Source organism: Hippopotamus amphibius, chromosome 3 (assembly GCF_030028045.1).
Source record: "Hippopotamus amphibius kiboko isolate mHipAmp2 chromosome 3, mHipAmp2.hap2, whole genome shotgun sequence".
Taxonomy (NCBI): Eukaryota; Metazoa; Chordata; class Mammalia; order Artiodactyla; family Hippopotamidae; genus Hippopotamus; species Hippopotamus amphibius.
In genome coordinates, this window is record NC_080188.1 from 184743897 (window position 1) to 184769298 (window position 25402).

Here is a 25402-nt window from a genome sequence, read left to right on the forward strand (position 1 = left end):
GATGGAGAGTAGAAGGTTTAAAACTCTTAGAAGACGGTATTCATAGGACTTGGTAATTTGCTATATGTAGGGGCAGAGGGAAGTGAAGGGCTCAAGAGCTGCCAGTTTTAGCAAAATATAGGATGCTCAGTTAAATTTGAATTTCAGACAATTTTTTTTAAATATAAGTGAATATCACGTGGGACCTACTTTTACTAAAATAATCATATTTTATTAGAAATCTGAATTTAACTGGGCACCCCATATTTTATCTGGCTGTCCTACCAAAGATGTCTCAGGGTTCTAGCTGAAGCAACTGAATAATAGATGGTGGTACTATTTGCTGAAATGGAGATGATTAGAGGAGAGACCAGACTTTGGTGGGAAGATCATGAAGAAGGTTTTACATGCACTGAATTGCAGGTGTCCGGAAGACACCCAGGTACAACATCAATTATTTACTCAGCTTTTCTTTGGTTGTAATTGACAGAGTGGTAAAGAACAACTACAACCACATTTGTGTTGGGAATTAGGTAGCGCTGTGGTAGAGTGTTCTGTTTTTCAATGTAATCAAAATGTTATTTTTCTTTTTTTTTAAGAGAAGACTGGGTAGAAAGTATAACAAAAACTTTTCATTTCTTTATTTCCAGGTTTTTATATTTCTCCAGGCAATGCCACTGGCTGCCTGCCATGTTCATGCCACACAACTGGTGCAGTTAATCACATCTGTAATAGCTTGACTGGTCAGTGCGTTTGCCAAGATGCTTCCATTGCCGGGAAAAGTTGTGACCATTGTAAAGACCTTTATTTTGGATTTGATCCTCAAACTGGAAGGTAACTATTTATAAGAATTAATAATTGAATATTTTTACTAAATTGTATTTACAGTGACTTTTTTTTTTAACCAACAGTGATTTTTTGGCAGTATCTTTTGTCCTCCTGAGTTGACTGATATATTCTTTTATTCTTTGATGTCTGCGTTTATTAAGCATAATAGTTATCTCCGCATATCTCCTAGAGTTCCAGTGTACGAATTGCTATACATTGATAAATGTGCCCAGTGTTAGGGCCTGGGAATATTTAACAAGATAAAAATCATGTTTCTGCAAAGAACTCAAAATTTGAATGTGGAGAAAGACAGGTAAAGAAATACCCATAGGAGAAAACACACACACACACTCGCACGCACAGGCTAGGATAGGTAGCATATGTGTGTATATACTTTGTTCTACACGGCCCCTGAATTTATTACTACATTCATTTATGTTCCTTTTGCCTTTCTAATTTAGGTTTAAAGACTGGCAGCTGAGAAACGTATCTTTGAATTCAGCGATAAGATTTTTGTTCCCAGTGTGTAAAGTACCTTCTGAAAGCAAATTAACCACTCTTCAAAGTTATACTGTCTTTAATGTTCTACTTCTTAATTCCTGTGTATCTGTGGGCATTTGCTTTCATGCAGATGTGTTCATTGCTGTATGTCTGAAGGTGTGCTGGACTGCCAATTCCATGTGCCTTCTTTTGGTCTGAGTAGATTATACATTTGTCTAGGGTTGGGACTATATCCATGAATTCTTTGACATTCCTGTTCCCAAGAAACTAGTCTTGTGTCTGCACACACCAGTCAAGTCTGTTTCTCAGTATGTGTCTCTGTGTGTTTATACATATAAATGCTAGTTATGCAGGGGTTTGAGATTATTGTTTCAACTCCCCCTGCTGCCTGCCATTTGGCTGTTACACTCTTCATGAACACCTTGTGTGGACAGGGGGACAGGGTCAATTATTGAAAAAGAACTCAAGTTAGTTCATTTGGCTCTCTACTAAAATTCAGTTTGATTAGAAAAACTTTAATATGATATTTAAAATATTTATTAAAACAACTTTTCGTTCTTATTACATATTTTGTTTTTCAAATCCATGCTGCTCCACCTCTGTTACCATTGGAATATCATCTTGGTTAGTTTGAGAGCATTGCTACTCTTCTCTACAAATACTAAATCACTCTGGATGAGCATAGAAAACACATGGGACAGCAGATGTTAAATATAAACGTGTTATCAGCATCTTGATAGTAAAATCAGGGCCAGTTATTGCACCTACTACCCCTTCTACATACTTTTTGTTGAAAGACCATCTCACACATTCCCCAGTTGGAGCTCTGGGGCTGGTTTGTTTCACTACTGGCCACCTCTGTCCTTAGAGTTCCTGTTTTTTTTCCGTAGTTTTTCTGACAACACTTAGTTACCAAGAGAAAAATATCTTTCTCAGTCAGCTGTCCTTCTTGGAACACTCATGCCAATCTATGACATTTTGTGCCAGTCTCTTACCCATTTTCCCTTTACTGATATCCCTTGTTGTTCTTGCCAGTGTTGTCACCAAAACCCCTACTTAATGACTAAGAGATGTCTAATTGTCTCGGCTTTTTCACTTAATTTTCTTTAAGTGAAACCTGATTCCCTCCATTACACTGCTTCCTCTGCCCTTCACTGTTTTAAATTCAGGCTGACCTTTACCCCATTCTGCTTCTCACTCATTTTTCTACCCACCCCACTCCCCACCCCAATCTAATCCAGGGCCAAGAATTGCTTACAGATAGTGTTCTATCACCTATCACTCTGCAGCAGGACTGGCTAATACTGGAATTAGACTCCCTGGGTTAAAAGTTGGCTTGAAATTTTAACCTAAATTGATGAGGAATAGGAAGAGCCAGAAAAGTGGGTATAAAATACACCATCATCATCATCATCACAACAACAAAAACAACTACATTATTAGCAGGTGCCGAGGTTAAAATCAGGAAAGCAGAACTCAGTAAAACAAAAGCGATGAGTTCAGGTTGGAGTCTAGGAGTTAGAGCCAAAGTTTGAAAAGCTGGTAGTTTCTATAGAGTAAAAGATCTAGAGTTAAGTGTGGGTTCAAAGCAAAAAGACTTATGACAAGTTTCATATAAATGCAATTGTATGTCTTTACATATTAGATGACTCATAATTATATTGAGTCAAGTAAGGAAGTACGCACACACACACGCACACACACAGGCCATATTTTCTTTATCCATTCATCCACTGATGGACATTTAGGTTTTTCCCTATCTTGGCTATTGTGAATAATGCTGCAGTGAACATAGGGGTGCAGATATCTCTTCAAGATCCTGATTTTATTTCCTTTGGATATATACCCAGAAGAAGGATTGCTGGAATCATGTGATAGTCCTATTTTTAGGTTTTTAAAGAACTTTCATACTGTTTTCCATAGACATTCTCACCAATAGTGTATAGGGATTCCCTTTTCTCCACATCCTAACCAACACCTAGCTTTTTGATAATAGTCATTCTGACAGGTGTGAGGTGGTATCTCATTGTGGTTTTGATTTGCATGTCCCTGAGATTAATGATGTAGAGCACCTTTTAATGTACCTGTTGGCCATTTGCATGTCTTCTTTGGAGAAATGTCTGTAAATATCCTTTGCTCATTTTTTAAAATTAGGTTTTTTTTTTTTTTTTTTTTTTTTGCTATTGAGTTGTATGAGTTTCTTGTATATTTTACATATTAACCCCTTATCAGATAGATGGTTTTCAAATATTTTCTCCCATTCTGTAGGTTGTCTTTTCATTCTGTTGGTTATTTTCTTTGCTGTGCAAAGCTTTTAAGCTCATCTCTTCTTGGTTTTTTGCCTGAGCTTTGGTGTCATAACCACAAAATCATTGCCTAGACCAATGTTAAGAAGCTTTTTCCCTATGTTTTCTTCTAGTAGTTTTAGTTTGTGGTATTACTTTTAAGTTTTTAATCCATTTTGAGTTGATTTTTTTGTATATGGTGATTTAAGGGTTTGATTTCATTCTTCTGCATGTGAATATTTAGTTTTGTCAGCACTATTTGTTGAAGAGACCATCCTTTCCTCATACCCTGTTTGAAGACCAGTTGACTGATATGTGTGAATTTATTTCTTGGCTCTCTATTCTGTTCCATTAGTCTATGTGTCTGTTTTCAATGCCAGTACTGTAACATTTTGATTACAATAGCTTTGTAATATATTTTGAAACTAGGAAATCTGATGCCTCCAGTTTAGTTCTTCTTGTTGAACCCATGCTTTGCAACTTAAAATAACTGTAGGACTTTCTATTGCCTAAGAAAGACCAGAAAAGCAATACAATTGATTCACTTTATATTCAGGTGGCAGACAGGGGAATTAGCCCCATACAATATATTTAAAGGAACAGTGAAAGATGAAAGTAAAATTAATTTGTGATTGCTTCTTAGATTCATGGTTTTCCAGTGTGCCAATTATTTTATTGTTCTCCCTTTTTCTTAAAATTATCTCTTCCTTTGACTCCCAAGATTCTGCTTCTCTGATTTGTTTTCTGTTTCTTTTGCTGATTCGTTCTCTTTAATCTGGCCCTTCAATGTACATATCAACATCATGATTTCAATCACTACATGCATGTAAATGACTCTCAAATATTTTATCACCTCTTCAGATCTCCATCATGGGCCTAGGCTATGGCTAGTTGTCTCTCTGAGTTTTAAATTTACATGCCCCTCATGCATCCCATTCTTAATGTAGCCAACACAGAAAAAATTCTCATATGGATTACTTTCCTTACCTCTTCCAAAAATAAAAATAAAAGTCTCATGTCATCTCATGTCATCATCTTAGTGAGAAAGATATAAACTTTAAAATATTTATTCAAGTCCATACCACCCGTGTGTGTGGGGGTCAGGATGTTCTCAGATTGGGCAGCATTGGCTCTAATATTGAGCATAGGCTGCTGCTGGAAAGAGCTATTGAAAGCAAGGGCCACCATATATAATGCAGCTTTTCTGAAATAACTGGAAAGAATAAAGCCTCCCTTGACCACTTAGGGCCCAAGGAAATCAGCAGTATTTTTCCCTTTTTTATATTAGTCATATGAAATGTCTGTGTCTAAAGTTGACCCTTCTGTTCTACTGATGAATTCTACTGTTGTGTTTCACTTTAACACTGATGATGGTTAGAGAAGAAATCCTCTAGCACACAAGGTCATAGAGAGAGATGTTTCAAAATGTGACAATGAGAACTGCTTGAGTTTATACTTTTGCTCATCATTGGGAAGAGATAAAAATGGATTTTATTCTCTTTATGTTTTCCATTCCTTTCCTGAATGATACTGAAATCTTTGTGGACTTCTCCTTGTTCTTGTGTATAAATACTAACATCGACTATTTTGAAAACGTGTACTAAGAGGGCTAAAATACATGGGATTCCATCTAGTATAAGGAATTTTTGTTTCCTGAAGGAAAAAATCCACTCAGTCTAAATGTATACAGACACGCAATATAGGAAAATAACTATTTGTGCCCTGATGTTAAAATTTTTAAAAAAAGAAAGAAAATCATCTAAAACCATTTGAATATACTGTGAATCAGGCACTTTGGTAGCTACTTACAAGTATAAATTTACTTCATTAATTTCCAAAATTCTACAAAGATTATAAGTATCTTATTGTTAAACAAGGAGAAGATACAGGTATCATTGTATCTCTTCAGTGATTTTGAAAATAAGTTAATTTTCTCATCTTCTTTTTTCGTTTATATATTCAGGGGATTTTATTTAACCCTCCATGAAGTTCACACATATCCCTACTCCATCTTCTCTTTATTGTGCACAGATATGTTTGCTGTATTTTCCTCTTGGCTTATTCTATACACTTTTTAAATACTCCCAAGAGCAAAATTAGTAACATAAAATAGGCCCTGACCCTAAAGCTCAGCCACAGCATCAAAAAATGCACTAAACACAACAGTAACAAGCTAGAAAACCATTTACCTGTTTTCATCCAAGTAGTCCATTCTTCAGAAGTTCCCTATCACAAGAAGGGGGCATGAATTTTAAAAAGCTGATCCAAGTGCAAAAATCACTGTATTTATCTTGGACACATAAAGCAAGTGTGATTTAATCGTTGTTGAAAACAATGAAGCAAAAAAAGTCTGCCCACTGAAAAATCAATAAAGCAAAACAACCAAAAAAGCATATCATATTTGTCTAGACCAAAACCAACGAGACAAAAATGGGCCACATTCAGTTTGACTCAGTGGGTAATTGAGACCCGAATTTGACACAGTGCACTTCTGGCCCTGTCCTCAAGCTGCCCTGTGACTACAAGTCCTTTTTCCCACGGCCCACAAGACAGCTCCGGTTTATCTGGGGCACCACCATTTTCTCATGTATCATCCACACATCACCATCTCCCAAAGGTTTCTTCCCTATGACCTCTTTTCTCTATATTCATTAGTTGTATATTGTCATTTTTTAAGCCTTAAGGAGCTAGAAGTATCACTACATGTCTCTTACCAACCAGCTGACACACAATGAACTGTAATTTCCCTCAGATGGTAGGGAATTGGGATCTAGTCTGGCCAGGGAATCAAAAGGCTCAGACTTCTAACACATAAAGTAAAATTCTTCTGTGACCAGATTACTTTTGTTTTTACCGCACACGTTCTCCTTTTCACCACTAAGCTATAGGTTTGTTCTGGCCATCTTTTCGCATGCGTATTTCTAAGGGATCTCAATTGGCCTCTTTTTCTGAGAACCAGATCAATGACTTCAAAGGGGAGCAGATAACTTTCTTGTCCTTTCATGGTATCACAATGGAATGTCGGGGATCTTGACTCACAGATTCACTCTCTTCTATGACTCTTTGTTAGAATGCTAGCTCTTATCTAGAGCGATGGGGTTAAAGGGCCACATGCCTCTCATGATCCAGCCATCCAGCCAGGGCTCACTCATGAAGCAGTGGACGAGTTCCCAGAAAGAAAGCAGAAAGGTGCTAGGACACTCGAGACGTAAGCTTGGAACTGCCACAGAGTTACTTTTGCCTTAGTCTATTAGCCAAAGCAAGTCACCAGCCAGTGCATATGCAGAGGTGGAGAAATAGACTCTACTTTTTGATGGAAGGAATTGCACAGTTCGTTGTAAAGGACCTGCATAAACAGAGAGGTGAAGAATTGTGGTCAGTTTTGCAAGCTACCATGACCACTAAATGATATAGTCTCCTTTAATATAGATTCTGTGTGACTCCCTAAGAAATGTCAGTTCTTATAAATTAGTGTTTATTCAATGTGATGTAATAGGAATAACACAGTGTTGGCGTCAAGATGTTGCAGTTCCAATTATGGCTTTTCTACTACACCAGGCATGTTCCTTTCCTATTAGTGCTACGATTATTTACTACAAACTTAGTGGAGTAAAACAAATTGAATTTATTATCTGATAGTTATGGAAGTCAGAAGTCCTAAGTGTCAGAGGCCCAAATACAGAACTGTGCTTAGCAAGGTTTGCTCCAGATGACAGGAATGTCCCCAACCTGGACTTGGATGGCACCTTTGTCTGGATGCAAGGGAGTCACTTCCCAAGACTAGTTCTTATGAGTCCTTTTATTTATAGGAAGGCTGTAATACCAGGGAGGGTGGACTGGGCACTGTTGATTCCTCCCTTCTTGATGAGACACTACCACTCACTTCCTTTCCAATAAGCCATGTGAATACGGCTTTCAACTCATGCACCGAGGATCTCCAAGTCCAAGATCCTTCTGCTATAGTTGTGGATGTCAGTTCCAAGAGAATGTGATGCTACTAGTAGGCTGTGAAGAAAGGGAAACTAAGAACCTCAGTGAGACCACACGCCCACTGCAGAGATGGGACAGAATCTTAACCAAACTCTTCTGAAGGCTGCTCATGGGATCCAGCACAAGAGGACTAAACCAAGAACTCTTCTGGCTTTAGGGAATCAGAGTAGAAGGCCAACCTTTTAATATTCAGTCCAAACATCTTCTTCCAAGATTCCCTCTTACTTCTGCTTTCCCTGTCCCCATCCCTTCCACCAGAGTAGGTAGTTGGCCCTTTTCTGTGTTCCCAAAGAGTCTGTGCGCATCTTTATTAATGCTCTTTCCATTTTTTCATTTCTGACTAGAACGTGAGCTCCTAGAAGACAGGAACAATTCTACCTCATTCATCTTTATGTCCTCAGTGCCTACTCCAGTCCTGGGACATAATTTACCCTCAATGACTGTTGTTTATATCAATCAATATCTTTAAATCAATTTGATGGTACCTATGAGTTGAGGCCCCAGAGAGAAGACTGTTGTCTAAAGAGAAATGTCAGTAAAGGTATCTATAATCCTGCACTGTATCCGTGGACCTCCTATAGTGGTTGCTTTTCCTCACATGAGGAAGTTTCTGACTGTGAAATGCACTATTGAAACACATTCCCTTCATTCATAGTGATGTTTCCGCAATGGTCATAAGTAGGATAACTCTTGCTCTTACTGTTTGCACGCCTGGAAGAAGTTCTCTGGAAAGTAAAATATATGAGATTTGTGATTTAAGAGACAAGCCAATTAACTTCTTTTCCATTCTATCCAGTAAACACTAAGTTACGTAAGGGCCCAAATGGAACGGTAATAGCACAGGGTTGGTGGAGATAAGCAATACTTTACTCCTGTTTTGTTTACCATAATGAACTGGTCAATAAACATCACAAATTGTTTATCTATATAAATCTTGACAGATTACTCTTTATGAAATCCATTTAGCAAGTGAGGTTTTCCCTAAGGATGAAAAATGAAGATTTTAAACAGATTGCGGGAGAAGCCCTAGCTGTACCAGGAGAGTCAGTGTAATAAAGGTTTCTTTATATTAATATTACAAAAGCCATTTATCCTGACAAAGTCAATATCACAATTCATCTTAGTTTGGTGTTTCTCTTTCTAAGCTTAAAATGTCTTTTCCTTTATTATGTATAATTTCATTTTAATAAACGTGAACTGTATTTCATTTAGGAGATGCTCTTGAGGAAGGATAACTTATAAAATGACATCAAACTTGTAGCTTATTTGCTAAAGAGTCTTGGAAATGTTTAAAATTATATTTGAGTGGTTGAGAAATTTACAGGAATCATTTTACTTAAACTTTAATTACAAAATTATCCCCAGTGTCCTTTGGGTTAGACACAAATTATAATATTCAGAAAAGTCTCCTATGAACTTCATACAGGTAAAAATTGCTTTTACTAAAGTGAAGCCATTATAAGAAGTCAGAGAAGTTGCATATAACAATGGCTGGGATAAGAGACTATGAAATCAGGAAGAGTCACATTTAGTTACTCAAAACACTGCATGCTTTCCTAAGAAGTGGTTTATTTATTCCATTTGGATTGGAACTTAATATCCCATGGATATTGACAGAGCTGACTTGGAGTTAAGCATGTAGCAGTTAGTGCGAAGAAAATAGATCTCCATCAGGGAAAGGAATTATGTTATACACTGGAAACTATTACTCTAAATGTACTGTATGTAAAATAAATGTGATTGTCTCGTGAGTGAATGGTAATAAAAGCTGAAATACTCGAGAGTCACTTATTCACGAGTGGTGCAGTGATATATATACATGCATTGAGAGAAGCTTGTCTCTTATTGTTTATGCTTACCAATATTATTGATACATTAACCGACAAACAATATACTCTAAGTAATAGCATATAATGAAGTTAGGAGCAAATTAAATATTTTGTTGCTTCTGTAATTCCATTTTAATTTCCGTGCATAATTTTCTTCAGCTCCAGTACTTAAATAGCCTAAACAAAATATCTATTTGAGATGGAGTTCTGCTGCAGTGTCTGTGCATAAAGGATACAATATAGTTGTTTGGAGGGGAAAATGTCCTTTTATCATGACATAAAAAGGGCAAACTACAGTATAGTGGTTTTCAAGACAAACTGTACTTTATTTATTCCCAAGGTGATATTAGTCCATAAAACAAATTTGCAGCTTATTTAGCAGCCTTAGCTTTTATCGGCTTTTTTAAGCGTGTTGAATGATTACCCAGGAGATCACACCATAAAAGTTGCAGTGAGATGAAGTAACTCTATCCATCCAGCATCTTTATTAGAAGATATAGGGGAAGCCATACTGCTGTTTTAAATGTACCCTATGGAAAGTCCCGGTTGAAAGGTGATGGTCTTCTTACATGTGCTGTTTTGCTTTTCGAAGGCTTCCTGGTGCCCAAATTTCTTATCCTAATCTAGGACGGTGACATGGACTGAGTGTTTGAATAATTCACTCCGAGGAAACAGGTTTTAGTTTCTATCATGGCAAAATACCAAGACAGTGATTTTTACAATCATCTTTGGGTCCAGGAAATCTAAGTTGAAATGAAGTTCTTTCATTATATTTATATCAATACTGTCTTTTCATAGGTCAGAATAACGCTCTATTCTTTCATCATTTGGGGTAAATGAGTTTAGTGCATCAAATAAAAAATGAAACATAAGCTATTTCAGGGCATCAACAGTGTTTGAGTGTATCTTCCTCAAACTGTTTTCTTAGCAAAATTGAGTTTTATAAAACTATATAATTTTTACTCTTTATAAAACCATAGGATTGCAAGATTTTTGCAGGGAGCAATAATTATCATACCCAGGTTTCTATTTCACAACTTGAAAGATACTTGAAGAGATAATTTTATGGGTATCTAATCTTAATTGTAAGCTGTCAGGAGAACTGCTTTTGTGAGGATGGAAAGTTTACAGTGTTCTTAGTTGAGCAACTAGTATGCAAAATAATCCATAAGATGGATTGTGGCATACAAAGAAGTAATGTCACACTTTCTTGCCATTAATTAATGTACAAAGAGAAGGCTTCATAGAGATTTCATCATGAGTAGCATTTTAATAAGCTATTTTTCTGTTTTGTTTTATTGGGTGTTTGTTTCACTCAAGAATCCTTTTCAATGTACTGGCTAAAGCAGACTATTTTATTCCACAATGTTATCGATAGATGTAACATATTATGAATTACTAATCAAAACACTATTCTCTTTGATGTTTTTTTTGTCTTATTTTCAGATGTCAGCCTTGCAATTGTCATCTCTCGGGAGCCCTGAATGAAACCTGTCACTCGACCACGGGCCAGTGTTTCTGTAAACGATTTGTCACTGGCTCAAAGTGTGATACTTGTGTTCCCAGTGCAAGCCATTTGGATATCAATAATCCATTGGGCTGCAGCAAAAGTAAGTGAACTCTGGCCCAGTGCTGGTGTGTGAAGCAACATCACACAAGGCAGTGTCTCATTAATTTCTCTCTCCGCTGAGAACCTACCAGAAAGGCTTAGGTACAATGTGGAGAATTTAAGTGAGAGAACACTAAATGAAATTTGGGTTCTTTCCTTTGATTAAATCATCAAATATGTTTATACTATTGTCTTAGTAATGGGAAATTTACAGTGGTTTGTTGGAATGGTATCACTAGTAAGGTGACCAGAGTCCTGGTTTACCCCAGACTGAGAATTTTCCCAGAATGTGGAACTTTCAGTGCAAAATTTAGGACAGTGTTGGTTAAACCAAAATGATTGGTCACCTCGCCACATAAGAACATTTGCAGGTAAGCTCTATAGAAAATGGAAGATTTATGATTTATTGTGAGTCTTATTTCCTTCCATCCCTGCAATTTTATGGACACTATGCTATTAGTTGCTTATCGATATTCTAGCAATTACTATCATTATTTATTACTGCATATCATTCCTGCATTTGATATTCCTGTCTTTCTACTTTAAGTTGTGTTAGTTGTTTCAACAAATGTCACATTTTTGTTTTAACTCTTGGAAGCCAAAGTTACATCATAGTGTCTTTTAACGTCTTTTAACACCATTCTCTGCGGCCTTGAATTGACTTCTCAAGGTCACCTGCAGCCCTACAATTTCACAGCATATTGACGATTTTTTAAGATTTACTTCAAGATCATCTATCCGTACCTTTTGCAGAATTCCCAAGAAATGCCTGCTAAGAACATGTGGTAAGGAGCCCTCTATAATGTATTGTACAGTGCATTTCCTCCTTGAGGTGTCCTGAGACTCTCGTGAGTCACATTGCTAGGAAATGCCACAAGTCTGAACAAATCATCATAAACAAGTATGCCTGGAACAGTGCTATTTAAGGGAGCTAGAGAAGTAATAAAATAGTGGGCTCCACAGCAACTGTACCAGATTTTGAGGTAGTGGAAGGCAGGGTGTAGCTAACAATTATCAAGACACATTCAGCTTTCATACCTGTGTGTTTTACCTTCAGTATCCTGTGTTTCGTTGGTCTTTCTGGATTTTAGTATAAGTAAAACTGTAGGCACTTACGCTACTCTTAGGAAAGGACTATCATAATTGCCTTTGTGTATAAATACAGTCTAAACACCAATCTGGGTTCATCGAACATTTAATTAATATTTGTTATTCATTGATTAGCTATATAATTGATTTGTGTGCAACAGAAATTCCAGCAAATTTCTTTGGATGTCAGTTGTAGATACTGTTTATAATAGAATTGTGACAGCTTTATATACCACATATGGAATCTTAGTGATTTTTTGACTGATTCTGTCACTAATGTATGAAAATATTGGCATCTGCTCCATTTCTCGCTACTTGTTCTTGCACCTGAGACACAGTCTAGGAATTACACCTCAGGCAAAAGTGGATGGTCTGGTCACTGGAAACCTGGCCTACATTTCTTAGTAGTGGTAGACTTTTAGGTTTATGTTAAGATTTTTCTTCTCTGGATTAAATATTTTTGGTTTGTCCCAATGCTTTCAGTTCTTAACAGTTAAAGAAAACTTGCATATTTATACTTATTCTTTTCTGGACACTTTCCTTTTGACTTTCTATCTCTTTAAACTTGTGATCCTTAGTATTGAACACATTCCTTCAGCTACTTGTGGTTGCAGTTTTGCTGCTGTTGTTTTAGGTTGCAGTTTTACAACCTTTACAAAACAAAGTTAGAAGCTCAGCATCAACAGAGGTAATTCATTTTAAAAATTAGAAAGGATTCCTGCCTTTAAAGGAGCTCAAAGCACAGTCAGCAAGAGTGATGGACACAATGAGAATAGAAGGGCATGAATGAGGGGCGCAGGAAAGTGCTGACTGTGGGATGAGTGTGAAGGGAGCTGCTTTCTGTCCTGTCCCACCTTGATTTTCCCATGGCCCTTGCTTTTTAAACCCAGCAACAGCCAAAACAACCAGCTTAAAAAGATAGGATGTTATTGAAAGGAACGTAGTGCTATGTGTTGTTGAAACTGTGTACTACCTTGGGCATATATTTTTCTCTGTGTCCAACTGATGCCAAGAAAGGATTTTCCTTAAAAATTATCATGTTTTGTGGTGCCCTTCTGTACAGTTTGGGAACCATGAGATTATAATTATTATCTTTTCTACTTCCTTAGCCATTGAAAAAAAGTTTAACAATATCATCTGTGATTGGGTTTTTTTTTTTTTTTGGACATGGAATGGAGGCAGGAATCCTAGGATGTAATTTCCAGAGTGCAGAGGAATTGAATTAAAATAAGGTAGTTAGACCCTCTCTCATAATATGCTTCCTTATTATGTGGTTTAGTTCTTTCCTATGAATAATTGTCTTATGCTTTTAAAATGATAGTCATTCTTTTTGATATGGAGAGAGGGAAACAAAACAGGTATTAAAGAGTTCTTTCTACAGGCTTTCTGCTGAATGACATTCCACTTTGCCCTAAACTTCTGCCTCTGAACTTAACTAAACAAACAAACAAACTCATAGCTCATTTGTGTTTAAATCTTCTTGATACTCTACTCACTTTTATGCTTATGCTTGGTTATATATCCATCTTTTCATCATTCACATTCTTTTCATCTCTACTTATCACACAGGATCTCATATCTCTCCTTTAAAAAATATTTTTATTTTGGTGAAATATACATAAGATGAAATTTACCCTATTAACCATTTTTAAATGTACAGTTTAGTGAACTTAAATACTTTCATAATGTTATACAGCCATCACTACCATCCATCTCCATAACTCTCTTCTTGTGAAACAGAAACTCTATACCTATTAAACAATAATCCCCTCCCCCACATTTCCCCCTAGTTCTTGGCAACCATAATTTTACTTTCTGTCTCTATGATTTTTAACAATCTAAATACCTCACGTAAGGAAAATCATAAAGTATTTGCCTTTTTGTTATGGGCTTATTTCACTTAGCCTATATCCTCCAGGTTTATCCATATTTTAGCATATGTCGGAATTTCCTTCCTTTTAAAGCTGAGCCATATCCCATTACATATATAACCACCTTTTGCTTATCCATTCATCTGTTGATAGACACTTAGGTTGCTTCCATGCTTTAGCTTTTGTGAATAACACTGCAGTGAACATGGGTGTACAAAGATCTCCTCAGTATTCTGCTTTCAATTTTATTGAGTATATACCCAGAAGTGGAATTGCTGGATCATATGGTAATTCTATTTTTATTTTTTTGAGGAACTGCCGTACTGTTCTGCACAGCAGCTTTACCATTTTATGTTCTCACCAACAGTGCACAGCGGTTCCGTTTTCTTTACCATTGCCAACATTTTTTTTTTTCTGCTTATTTACAGAAGCCCTCCTAATGTGTGTAAGATGGTATCTCATTGTAGTTTTGATGTGCATTTTCCCAATGATTAGTGACACTGAGCATCTTTTCATGTGCTTATTAGCTATTTGTATATCTTCTTTGGAAAAATATCTATTCAAGTCCTTGGCACATTTTTTAATGACTTTTTTGGTTGAGTTTCAGAAGTTCCATATGTATTCTGGATATTTATTCCTTATCAGGTATATGATTTGCAAATATTTTATTTCATTCTATGGGTTACCTTTTTGATCTGTTGATATTGTCTTTGGTGAACAAATTTTTAAATTTTGATGGAATGCAATTTGTCTATTTTTTCTTTTGTTACTTTGCTTTTGGTATCATATGCAAGAAATCATTGCCAAACCCCATGCTGTGAAGCTTTTGCCCTGAGTTTTCTTCTAAGAATTTTATTGTTTTAGGTCTTAAATTTAAAGTTTTGATCTATTTTGAGTTAATTTTTGTAGATGATATTAGATAAGCGTCCAATTACATTCTTTTGCATGTGGATATCCAGTTTTCTGAGCACTGTTTGTTGAAAAGACTGTACTTTCCCTGTTGAATGGTCTTCCTTGTCGGAACTCATTTGACCATATATGTGAGTGTTTATTTCTGGACTCTGTATTCCATAGGTTTATATGTCTGTATATATATGCCAGGGGCATACTATTTTGATTACTGTAGCTTTGTAGTATGTTTTGAAATCAGAAAGTATACATCTTCCAATTTTGTTCTTTTTCAAGATTGTTTTGGCTATTTTGGGGTCCCTTAAGATTGCATGTGAATTTTAGGTTGAGTTTTCTATTTCTGCAAAAAATGTGATTGAGATTTTGAGAAGGATTCTGTTAAATCTGTAGATTTCTATGGGTAGTACTGACATTTAACATTATTGACTCTTCTAATCCATGAACATGGGATGTTTCCATTTATTTAATTTCTTTCATCTTTAATTTCTTCCAGCAAAGTTTTTTAGTTTTCAGTGTACAAGTCTTTCATCTTCTTGGTTAATTTAATTCCTAAATATTCTTTTTGATGCTATTGTACATAATTGTTTTCATAATTTTCTTTCCAGATTGTTCATTGTTAGTGTAGAGAAATACAACTGATTTTTGTTTATTGACTTTGTACCTTGATGCATTGCTGAATTCACTGATTAGTTCTAAAGGTTTTGTGTGTGGAATCTTTAGGGTTTTCTTCATAAAACATCATGTCATCTGTAAATAAAGATAATTTCACTTTTTCCTTTTTGATTTGGGTGCCTTTTATTTCTCTTTCATGCCTAATTGCTCTTGCTAGAACTTGCAGTGCTATGTTGAATAGAAATGGTGATAGCAAGAATCCTTGCCTTGTTCCTGATCCTAGAGAAAAAGCTTTCAGTCTTCAACCATTGAATGTGATATTTGCTGTAGGTTTTTCATATATGAATTTTATTATTTTGAGGTAGTTTCCTTCTATTCCAGTTCATTAATTTTTTTTTGAAAGAATGTTGAATTTTATATTAGAGATATGCAAATCAAAACTACAATGAAGTATCACCTCACACCAGTTAGAATGGGCATCATCAGAAAATCTACAATCAGTAAATGCTGGGGAGGGTGTGGAGAAAAGGGAACTCTCTTGCACTGTTGGTGGGAATGTAAATTGATACAGCCACTATAGAGAACAGTATGGAGGTTCCTTGAAAAACTAAAAATAGAGTTACCAGCAATCCCACTGCTGGGCATATACCCAGAGAACACCATAATTCAAAAAGACACATACACTCCAGTGTTCAGGGCAGCACTATTTACAATAGCCAGGACATGGAAGCAACCTAAATGCCCATCGACAGATGAATGGATAAAGAAGATGTGGTACATATATACAATGAAATATTACTCAGCTGTAAAAAGGAACACAATTGGGACATATGTAGAGACATGGATGGACCTAGAGACTGTCATACAGAGCTAAGTGAGTCAGAAAGAGAAAAACAAATATTGTATATTAACACATATATGCAGAATATAGAAAAACGGTACAAATCAACCAGTTTGTAAGGCGGAAATAGAGACACAGATGTAGAGAACAAACATATGGACACCAAGTGGGGAAAGCATGGTGGGGGGGGGGCAGGGGTTGAGAGGGGATGAATTGGGAGATTGGGATTGCCATATATACATTACTAATAAGAAAAAAATATCAATTTGCACATTTTAAATATATGCAGTTTATTGTATGTCAACTGTATCTCAATATAATTTCTTAAAGAAGAAAAAAAAACCAAAAAACAAAAACAAAAACAAAAACAAAAAAAAGAAAAAGATTAAATGCCTCGCTTCCTGGGATACCAATGCTAGCACTCCTTCAATGATAAACCTTCCTTCCCAAATGCCAAGGCCATGTTGACTTGCTGTGTATAGGCTGATCTGCTGGGTTTTTATGGTTGTTGTTGTTGTTGTTGTTTGTCTATTTTCTTTGAAACCTTAAAGGAATGTATCCCTGACTTGTTTAATGTTCTTTGTTCTGACAGTATATAAAATTGTATTGAAAATGATGCTTCTCCAGAGCAGTTCTTAAGAGCTATCTGAGGGGCTGTCTTCTGGGCTATAGTCCTCAGTTTGGCTGAAATAAAACTCTTATATTCGTATTAAAAAAAAGTGTTGAATTTTATCAAATGGTTTTTCTATGTCAATTGAGACAGTCATATGGTTTAATTTTTCTTCATTCTGTTAATGTGGCGTATTGCTTTCATTGATTTACATCTGTTGAAGCATCTCTGCATTCCAGGAATAAGCCCCACTTGGTCATGGTGTATAATCATTTCAATATATTGCTGAATTTTGTTTGATAGTACTTTATTGAGGATATTCGCATCAGTTCATAAGGGATATTGTTCTGCAGTTGTCTATCCTTGTAATGTCTTTGTCTGGCTTTGGCATCAGCATAGTGCTGACCTCATAGAATGAGTTAGGAAGTGTTCCTGCTTCTTCAAATTTTTGGAGAAATTTGAGAAGAATTGGTATTAGTTCTAGTTTAGTTTGATTGAATTTGCCAGTAAATCCATCAAGTCCAGGGCTTTTCTTTGTTGCAAGATTTTGATTACTGATTCAATCTCCTCACTAGTATGGGTCTATTCAGATGTTTTATTTCTTTGTGATTTAGTCTTGGTAAGTTTTGTCTTTTGAGGCATTTGTCCATTTCATTGAGGTTATCCAGTTTGTTGGTGGACAGCGTTATGAAAGTATTTAATATCACTGAACTGTAAATTTAAAAATGGTTAATTTGGTAAGTTTTATGTTATGTGTTTTTTACCACAATAAAATTGTTTCAAGGAAAACTTTAGGAGCATCTCTGATAAGTAGAGATTAAAAAATATGAAAGATAAAAAGATGGATAAATAACCAAGGACAAACATAAAAGTGAGTAGAGTGTCAAGAAGATTTAAACACAAATAAGCTATGAATATATATATTCAGCTCACCCTGCAGGACTCCCTTGAGCATTTCTTGCAGAGCAGGTCCGTTAGTAACAAACTCCCTCAGCTTTGTTTATCTGGGAATGTCCTAGTTTCACACTCACTCTTGAAGGATAGTTTGGCTTCGTATAGGATTCTTGGTTGGCAGTTTTTTTTTTTTCTTTGTTCTTTTTGTTTTTTCTTTTAGCACTTTGAATATGTTTGCTGGCCTCCAGAGTTTCTGGTGAAAACTCCGCTGCATATCTTAACGGGAATCCCTTGAATGTAGACTGTCACTTATGTCTTGCTTCTTTCAAAATTCCCTCTTTATCTTTGGCTTTTGAAAGTTTAATTATAATGTCTTGCTACTTTTTTAAAGTATGTTTTAATTGGAGTTCATTGAGTTCTTGGACTTTATATGCATATCTTCATCAAATTTGGTAATTTTTCAGCTATTATTTTTTCAAATATTGTCTCTTCCTTTTTCTTTCTTCTCCTCCAGGGACATCTACAATGCAAATGTTATTCCATCTGATGGTTTCTCACAGCTTGCCTAGATGCTATTCACCTTTTTTCAGTTTATTTTCTTTCTCTTCCTCAGACTCAATGATTTCCATTTTTCCATCTTTAAGTTTACCGAATCTCTCTTCTTTCTGATTAAATCTGCCTTTGAATTCCTCTAGTGAATTTTTATTCGGTTTTTGTTATTGTCAGCTTGAGAATTTTTTCTGGATTCTTTTTGTTTTCTATTTCTTTATTGATATTTTCATTTCATTCATAAATCATTTTTAAAAAATTTTCTCATCATCTTTGCTTAATTTTTTGATCATCTTTAAGATAGTTGTTTTAAAGTCTCTGTCTAGTAGATCTGCAATCAAATCACTTTTAGGGACAGTTTCTGTTGGTTTACTTATTTTTCTTGAATGAGCCATACTTTCCTCTTTCTTTGTGTATTGTAGTTTTTTGTTGAAAACTTGAAGTTTGAATCTAACTCTGAAAATCAGCTTCTCTGTCTTTCTCAGGGTTTACTGTTTCCTGTTATTGTTTTGGGTTACTGTTTTTATTTTTGATTGCTTTAGGCTCTTTCTGTGCCAAGGATTAGTCCAAGATGTAAACTTAAGGTCCTCTCAGATCTTTTCTGTGCCTGCATCTTTTCCTTGACATGTATGGTCACTTTCTAATTTTCCTTGTATATGTAGTTCCTTTTGAATGTCCTAATCTTTAATGTCTGATTCCAAAAAGGTGAAAAAGAGCAAAATAGAAAGGACAAAGAGTGCTGGCTTTTAAAATTCTTCTTAAAGTCATTTTAACCTCTGGTGAGGGTACTTGCAGCAGTGGGAATGGTTCAACAGTGGCTACCCTGCTTTTTGTCTGCAACTCTGTGATAAGAAGCAACAATCAACCATCAGAGCACAGATTCCCAATACTTGGACAAAAGGGTCTATTTTGCCCACCCTGGTTCCTTCAAACTGTGTGTAAGCTGTTCCAGAAACACATGCACAGCTGCCTGTCATGGAGCAGAGGTGGGAGATGGGTAGCTGCTACTGTACTTAGAGCTGAAACTGATCAAAATTAACTGCAATTTACCATTCAAGCCTTCTTCTGAAAGTTACAAGCCTTCAATAGACTCCAGAGTTCCAAAATAGTTAGACAGATTCTGCCAGTGCAATTGTTGTCTAGATGGGAAAACAGATTCCTGGTACTTCCTACTCTGCCATCTTCCCAGAATCATATACATCTCTTATTTTATTAACAGCTTTATTGAAGTATAAATTTAACCATTTTTAGTGTACAGTCTGTTGAGTATCAGTAAATTTCATGTTGTGCAAACATAACATAATCCAGTCATAGAATATTTCTGTCACTTCAAAAAAGTTCCCACGTACCCATTTTCAGTCAATTCCCACTTTCACTTATAGCCTCAAGTAATTAGTTATCTAGTTCTTGACCAGTTTCGCCTAAGAAATTTTATGTAAATGAAATCATACAATGTTTAGGTTTTTTGCATCTGGCTCCTTACCTTTTGCACTGTGTTTTTGAGATTCATCCATGTTGTCATTTGTCTTAGTAGTTTCTTTCTTTTAAATGTTGTGTAAGATACCATTTACTACATTTTGTTTATCGATTGATAAGTTGTTGGACATATAAATTGTTTCCAGTGTTTATCCATTATGAATAATGCTATCATGAACACATGGGTATAAGCCTTTATATGGACATTTCTACCAACACTTTTTGGGAGATTTAGTTTCTCTATGGCCTTAGCATTTGGCATTGACTATATATCATTATAGTCATTTTATGTGTGTGTGTGTGTAGTATCTCACTGTAGTTTTAAATTTTCATTTCTTGTAATGACTAATGTTTTTGAACACCTTTTCATGTTTTTTTTTTTACCATTCCTGTGTTTTCTGTGGCCAAGTGCCTTTCATATCTTTTGCCCATGTTTTGAGTTGCTTTTCTTCTCATTGAGTTAAACAATTCTTTATATATTTGTGATACAAGTTGTAAATATTTCCTCTCATTTTGTGGATTAGTTTTAAATTTTCTCAATAGTAGGCTTTAAAATCCAAGAGCTTTTAATTTTGATGAAGTGTAATTTACCAATGTTGATTTTTTTGGATCATACTTTTTTGCATTCTATCTATTAAATTTTTGTTTGACCCAATGTAACAAAGATTTTTTCCTATGTTACCATCTGAAAGTTTTGTATTTTTAGTTGTATTTTTAGCTTTTACATTAGGTCTATAAAACATTTTGATTTAATTTTATGTATGGTATGATATAAGCATCTAAGTTCCTTATTTCATATTTACTTTTTGATACATGGATATTAAAATGTTCCTGTAATATATATATTGCATATATATTTATAAATACATATATTTATAAAAATATAAATATATATATGTATTTGCCATATGGTGTGGCATGTGGGATCTTAGTTTCCTGACCAGGGATCGAACCTGTGCCCCCTGTGTTGGAAGGTGGAGTATAACCACTGGACTACTGGGGAAGTCCCAAAGTTGAGAGTTATGTTTTGTTTTGTCTTTTTTTTCTTGTAACATATTTTTCAAATGATTATCCTTTCCCATTAAACTGCCCAGATGTCTAGGCAAAAATGAAATTGACCCCATGGCTATCATACTCAGTGTTGAAATACTAAAAGCTTTTCTTCTCAGATCAGGTACAAGACAAGGATGCCTACTTTTGGGACTGTTATTCTCCATTGTACTAGAAGTTCTAGCCAGAACAATTAGATAAGAAAAAGAAATAAAAAGGCATCCAAATTGGAAAGAAGAAAGCTATCTCTATTTGAAGATGACATGATCTTATATAGAGAAAATCCCAAAGAATCCACAAGAAAGCTACTAGAGCTAATAAACAAATTCAGAAAAGCTGAATGTTACAAGATCAATACCTAAAATCAGTTGTGTGTCTAGCAATGAACAAAAGAAAAGGTGAGTAAGAAAGCAATTCTACTTACACTGGCATAAAAATGAATAGAATTCTTAGTAATAAATTTAACTAAGAAGATGAAAGACTTGAACACTGAAAACTATGAAACACTCCAAAAAATTAAATAAGACATAGATTAATGGAAGACATTCCATATTTATAAATTGGGAGACTTAATATTGTTAAGATGTCAATACCACCAAAGCAGTCTACAGAGTCAATGGACTTCCTATCAAAATCCCAGTGGCATTTTTTGCAGCAGTAGGAAAGCTCATCTTAAATTTAAATGGAATCTCAAAGCTAACACAATGTTGGAAAAGAAGACAATTGGAGGACTTATAATTCCTGACTTCAGAAATAACTAGAAATGTACTGGCATGAAGACAACTATGTAGACTAATGAAATAGAGTGCCCATAAATAAACTCTTACATGTATGGTTAGTTGATTTAAACAAGGGTGTTTAGACCATTTAATGGAGAAAGAGTATTTTGAATAAACGATGCTGGGAAAACTGATATTCACATGCAAAAGAATGAAGTTGAACACTTACCTTCCACCATATATAAAAATTAAGTCAAAGCGGATCAAAGGCCTAAACTTAAGACCTAAAGCCATATGGAAAACATAAGATAAAAGCTTCATGACTTTGGATTTGGTAAGGTTTTCTTGGGTATGATACCAAAGGCACAGAAAACAAACAAACAAAAAAAGATAAATCTGATTTCTTCAAAATTTAAAATTTTGGCATCAAAATACACTATTAAGAGTGTGAAAAGACAACCCACAGAATGGGAGAGAAGAATACAAATCAATATCTGATAAGGAGTTAGTATCTAGAATATGTAAAGAATTACAACTCAACAAAAGAAGCCAAAGAATTTAATTTTAAAAAGGACATAGGATTGAATAGATGTTTTTTGAAAGAAGATATACATGTGGCCGATAAGCATGTGAAAAGATACTCAACATCATTACTTCTAGGGAAAGCAAATCAAAACTACGAGATGCCACTTCACACCCATTTAGATGGCCCTTATAAAAAAATGTAAAATAACAAGTGTGGTGAGGCTATGGAGAAATTAGAACATTTATGCATTGCTGGTGGGTCTGTAAACTGGTGCAGTCATTGTGGAAAATAGTTTGATGGTTTCTCAATAAGTTAAACACAGAATTACCATATAATCCAGCAATTTCTCTCCTTAAATACCCCAAAGAATTGAAAGCAGCAATTTAAATAGATATTTATACACCAGTGTTCATGCAGCATTATTCACAATACCCAAAAAAGCAGAAAAAACCTAAGTGTCCATCAAAAGATCAGTGGATAAAGATAAGTGGTATATACGAGGGTGAGTCAAAAATTATCCGCACTCTGGTTATATTAAAACTTCTATAAAATCTCTGGCCAGAGTGTGGGTAATTTTTGACTCACCCTTGTACACACACAATTGAATAGTATTCATCCATAAAAACGAATGAAATTCTGAGATATATTACAATACAGTTAAACTTTGAAAACATTATGGAAAGCAAAATGTCAGACATGAAAAAAGTATTATATAATTTTATTTATATGCGATACCTAGAATAGGCAAATTCATATACGTAGAAAGTAAAGTAGTCATCAGGCCTGGGGAAGGGGAATAGAAAGTTACTGTTTAATGTTTAGGATGATGAAAATTTTGGAAATGAATAGTGGTAATGGTTGCACAACATTGTAAATGGACTTAATGCCACCAAAACATACTTTTAAAAGTGGTAAATTTTATGTTATATATATTTTACCATTAAGAAACACAAATAACCATACAATATTCTCTTTTCTTGTCCATTGATCTTTATATTTATTCTTATACCAAAACCACACTGTTTTGTCTACTGTAGCTTTAGTCTTGAAATCAGGACCAACTATTTTCCTCAAAATTATTTTGACTGTTTTAGTTCTCCCACATTTCTATATACATCCTTGATATCATCTTGTCAATTTCTACAAACAAACCTGCTGGGATCTGGGTAGAGCTTGTGTTGAATTTAAACATTAGGTAGCATTGACATTTTAATAGTATTGTCTTACAACACATGAAATTGTATGTCTCTATTTATTTAGATCTTTAATTTTTCTTGGCAGTGCTGTGCAGTTTACAGTGTACTGGACTTGTACTTTTTTTTTATTAAATGCATTCCTTAGTCTTTTATTCTCTTTGATGCTGCTGTGAATGAAATGACACTGTCAATGAGATTGTTTTCTTAATTTTACTTTCAAATTAATTGCTAGTATATTGAAGTACAATTGATTTTTTTAGACTTTATTTTTTTTTTCTTTTCATTTTTATTTATTTTTTTTTAAATTTTTTAATTTTTTTTTGGGGGGGTACACCAGGTTCAATCATCTGTTTCCATACACACATCCCCATACTCCCTCCCTTCCCCGATCCCCCCCTCGAGTCCCCCCCACCCTCCCTGCCCCAGTCCTCCAAGGCATCTTCCATCCTCGAGCTGGACTCCCTTTGTTATACAACAACTTCCCACTGACTATTTTACAGTTGGTAGTATATATATGTCTGTGCTACTCTCTCGCTTCTTCTCAGTTTCCCCTTCACCCCCCGCCCCCTCCCATACCTCGAGTTCTCCAGTCCATTCTCTGTATCTGCATCCTTATTCTTGTCACTGAGTTCATCAGTACCATTTTTAGATTCCGTATATGTGAGTTAGCATACAATATTTGTCCTTCTCTTTCTGACTTACTTCACTATGTATGACAGATTGTAGTTCTATCCACCTCATTACATATAGCTCCATCTCATCCCTGTTTATAGCTGAGTAATATTCCATTGTATATATATGCCACATCTTCTGTATCCATTCATTTGTTGATGGGCATTTAGGTTGCTTCCATGTCCTGGCTATTGTAAAGAGTGCTGCAATAAACATTATGGTACAAGTTTCTTTTGGGATTATGGTTTTCTTTGGGTATATGCCCAGGAGTGGGATTACTGGATCATATGGTAGTTCTATTTGTAGTTTTTTAAGGAACCTCCAAATTGTTTTCCATAGTGGCTGTACCAACTTACAGTCCCACCAACAGTGCAGGAGAGTTCCCTTTCCTCCACACCCTCTCCAACATTTGTTGTTTCCAGACTTTGTGATGATGGCAATTCTGATCGGTGTGAGGTGATACCTCATTGTGGCTTTGACTTGCATTTCTCTGATGATGAGTGATGTTGAGCATCTTTTCATGTGTTTGTTGGCCATCTGTATGTCTTCTTTGGAGAAATGTCTATTTAGGTCTTCTGCCCATTTGTGGATTGGGTTATTTGCTTTTTTGGTATTAAGCTTCATGAGCTGCTTGTATATTTTGGAGGTTAATCCTTTGTCCGTTGTTTCATAGGCAATTATTTTTTCCCATTCTGAGGGTTGCCTTTTAGTCTTGTTTATGGTTTGTTTTGCTGTGCAAAAGCTTTTAAGTTTCATGAGGTCCCATTCATTTATTCTTGATTTTATTTCCCTGATTCTAGGAGGTGGGTCCAAAAGGATGTTGCTTTGATGGATGTCATAGAGTGTTCTGCCTATGTTTTCCTCTAGGAGTTTGATAGTGTCTGGCCTTCCATGTAGGTCTTTAATCCATTTGGAGTTTATTTTTGTGTATGGTGTTAGGAAGTGTTCGAATTTCATTCTTTTACATGTTGCTGTCCAATTTTCCCAGCACCACTTATTGAAGAGGCTGTCTTTTTTCCATTGTATACTCGTGCCTCCTTTGTCAAAGATAAGGTGCCCATATGTGTTTGGGCTTACTTCTGAGATCTCTATTTTATTCCATTGATCTTCCTTTCTATTTTTGTGCCAGTACCATACTGTCTTGATCACTATGGCCTTGTAGTATAGTTTGAAGTCAGGAAGCCTGATTCCACCAACTCCATTTTTCCTTCTCAAGATTGCTTTGGCTATGCGGGGTCTTTTGCGTTTCCATACAAATCGCAAGATTTCTTGCTCTAGTTCTGTGAAAAATGCCATTGGTCATTTGATCAGGATTGCATTGAATCTGTAAATTGCTTTGCATAGTACAGTCATTTTCACGATGTTGA

General features: G+C 35.4%; 1 protein-coding gene across 1 annotated transcript in view; it reads left to right on the top strand.

Moving 5' to 3' along the window:
* The window catches only part of USH2A (usherin), a 758076-nt gene that overhangs the window by 162888 nt on the left and 569786 nt on the right, over nucleotides 1–25402 (top strand). The window contains exons 13-14 of the mRNA XM_057727708.1: nucleotides 630–813; nucleotides 10859–11022. Of these exons, the coding sequence (XP_057583691.1) occupies nucleotides 630–813; nucleotides 10859–11022 (348 nt within the window). The remainder of the gene's footprint in view (nucleotides 1–629; nucleotides 814–10858; nucleotides 11023–25402) is intronic.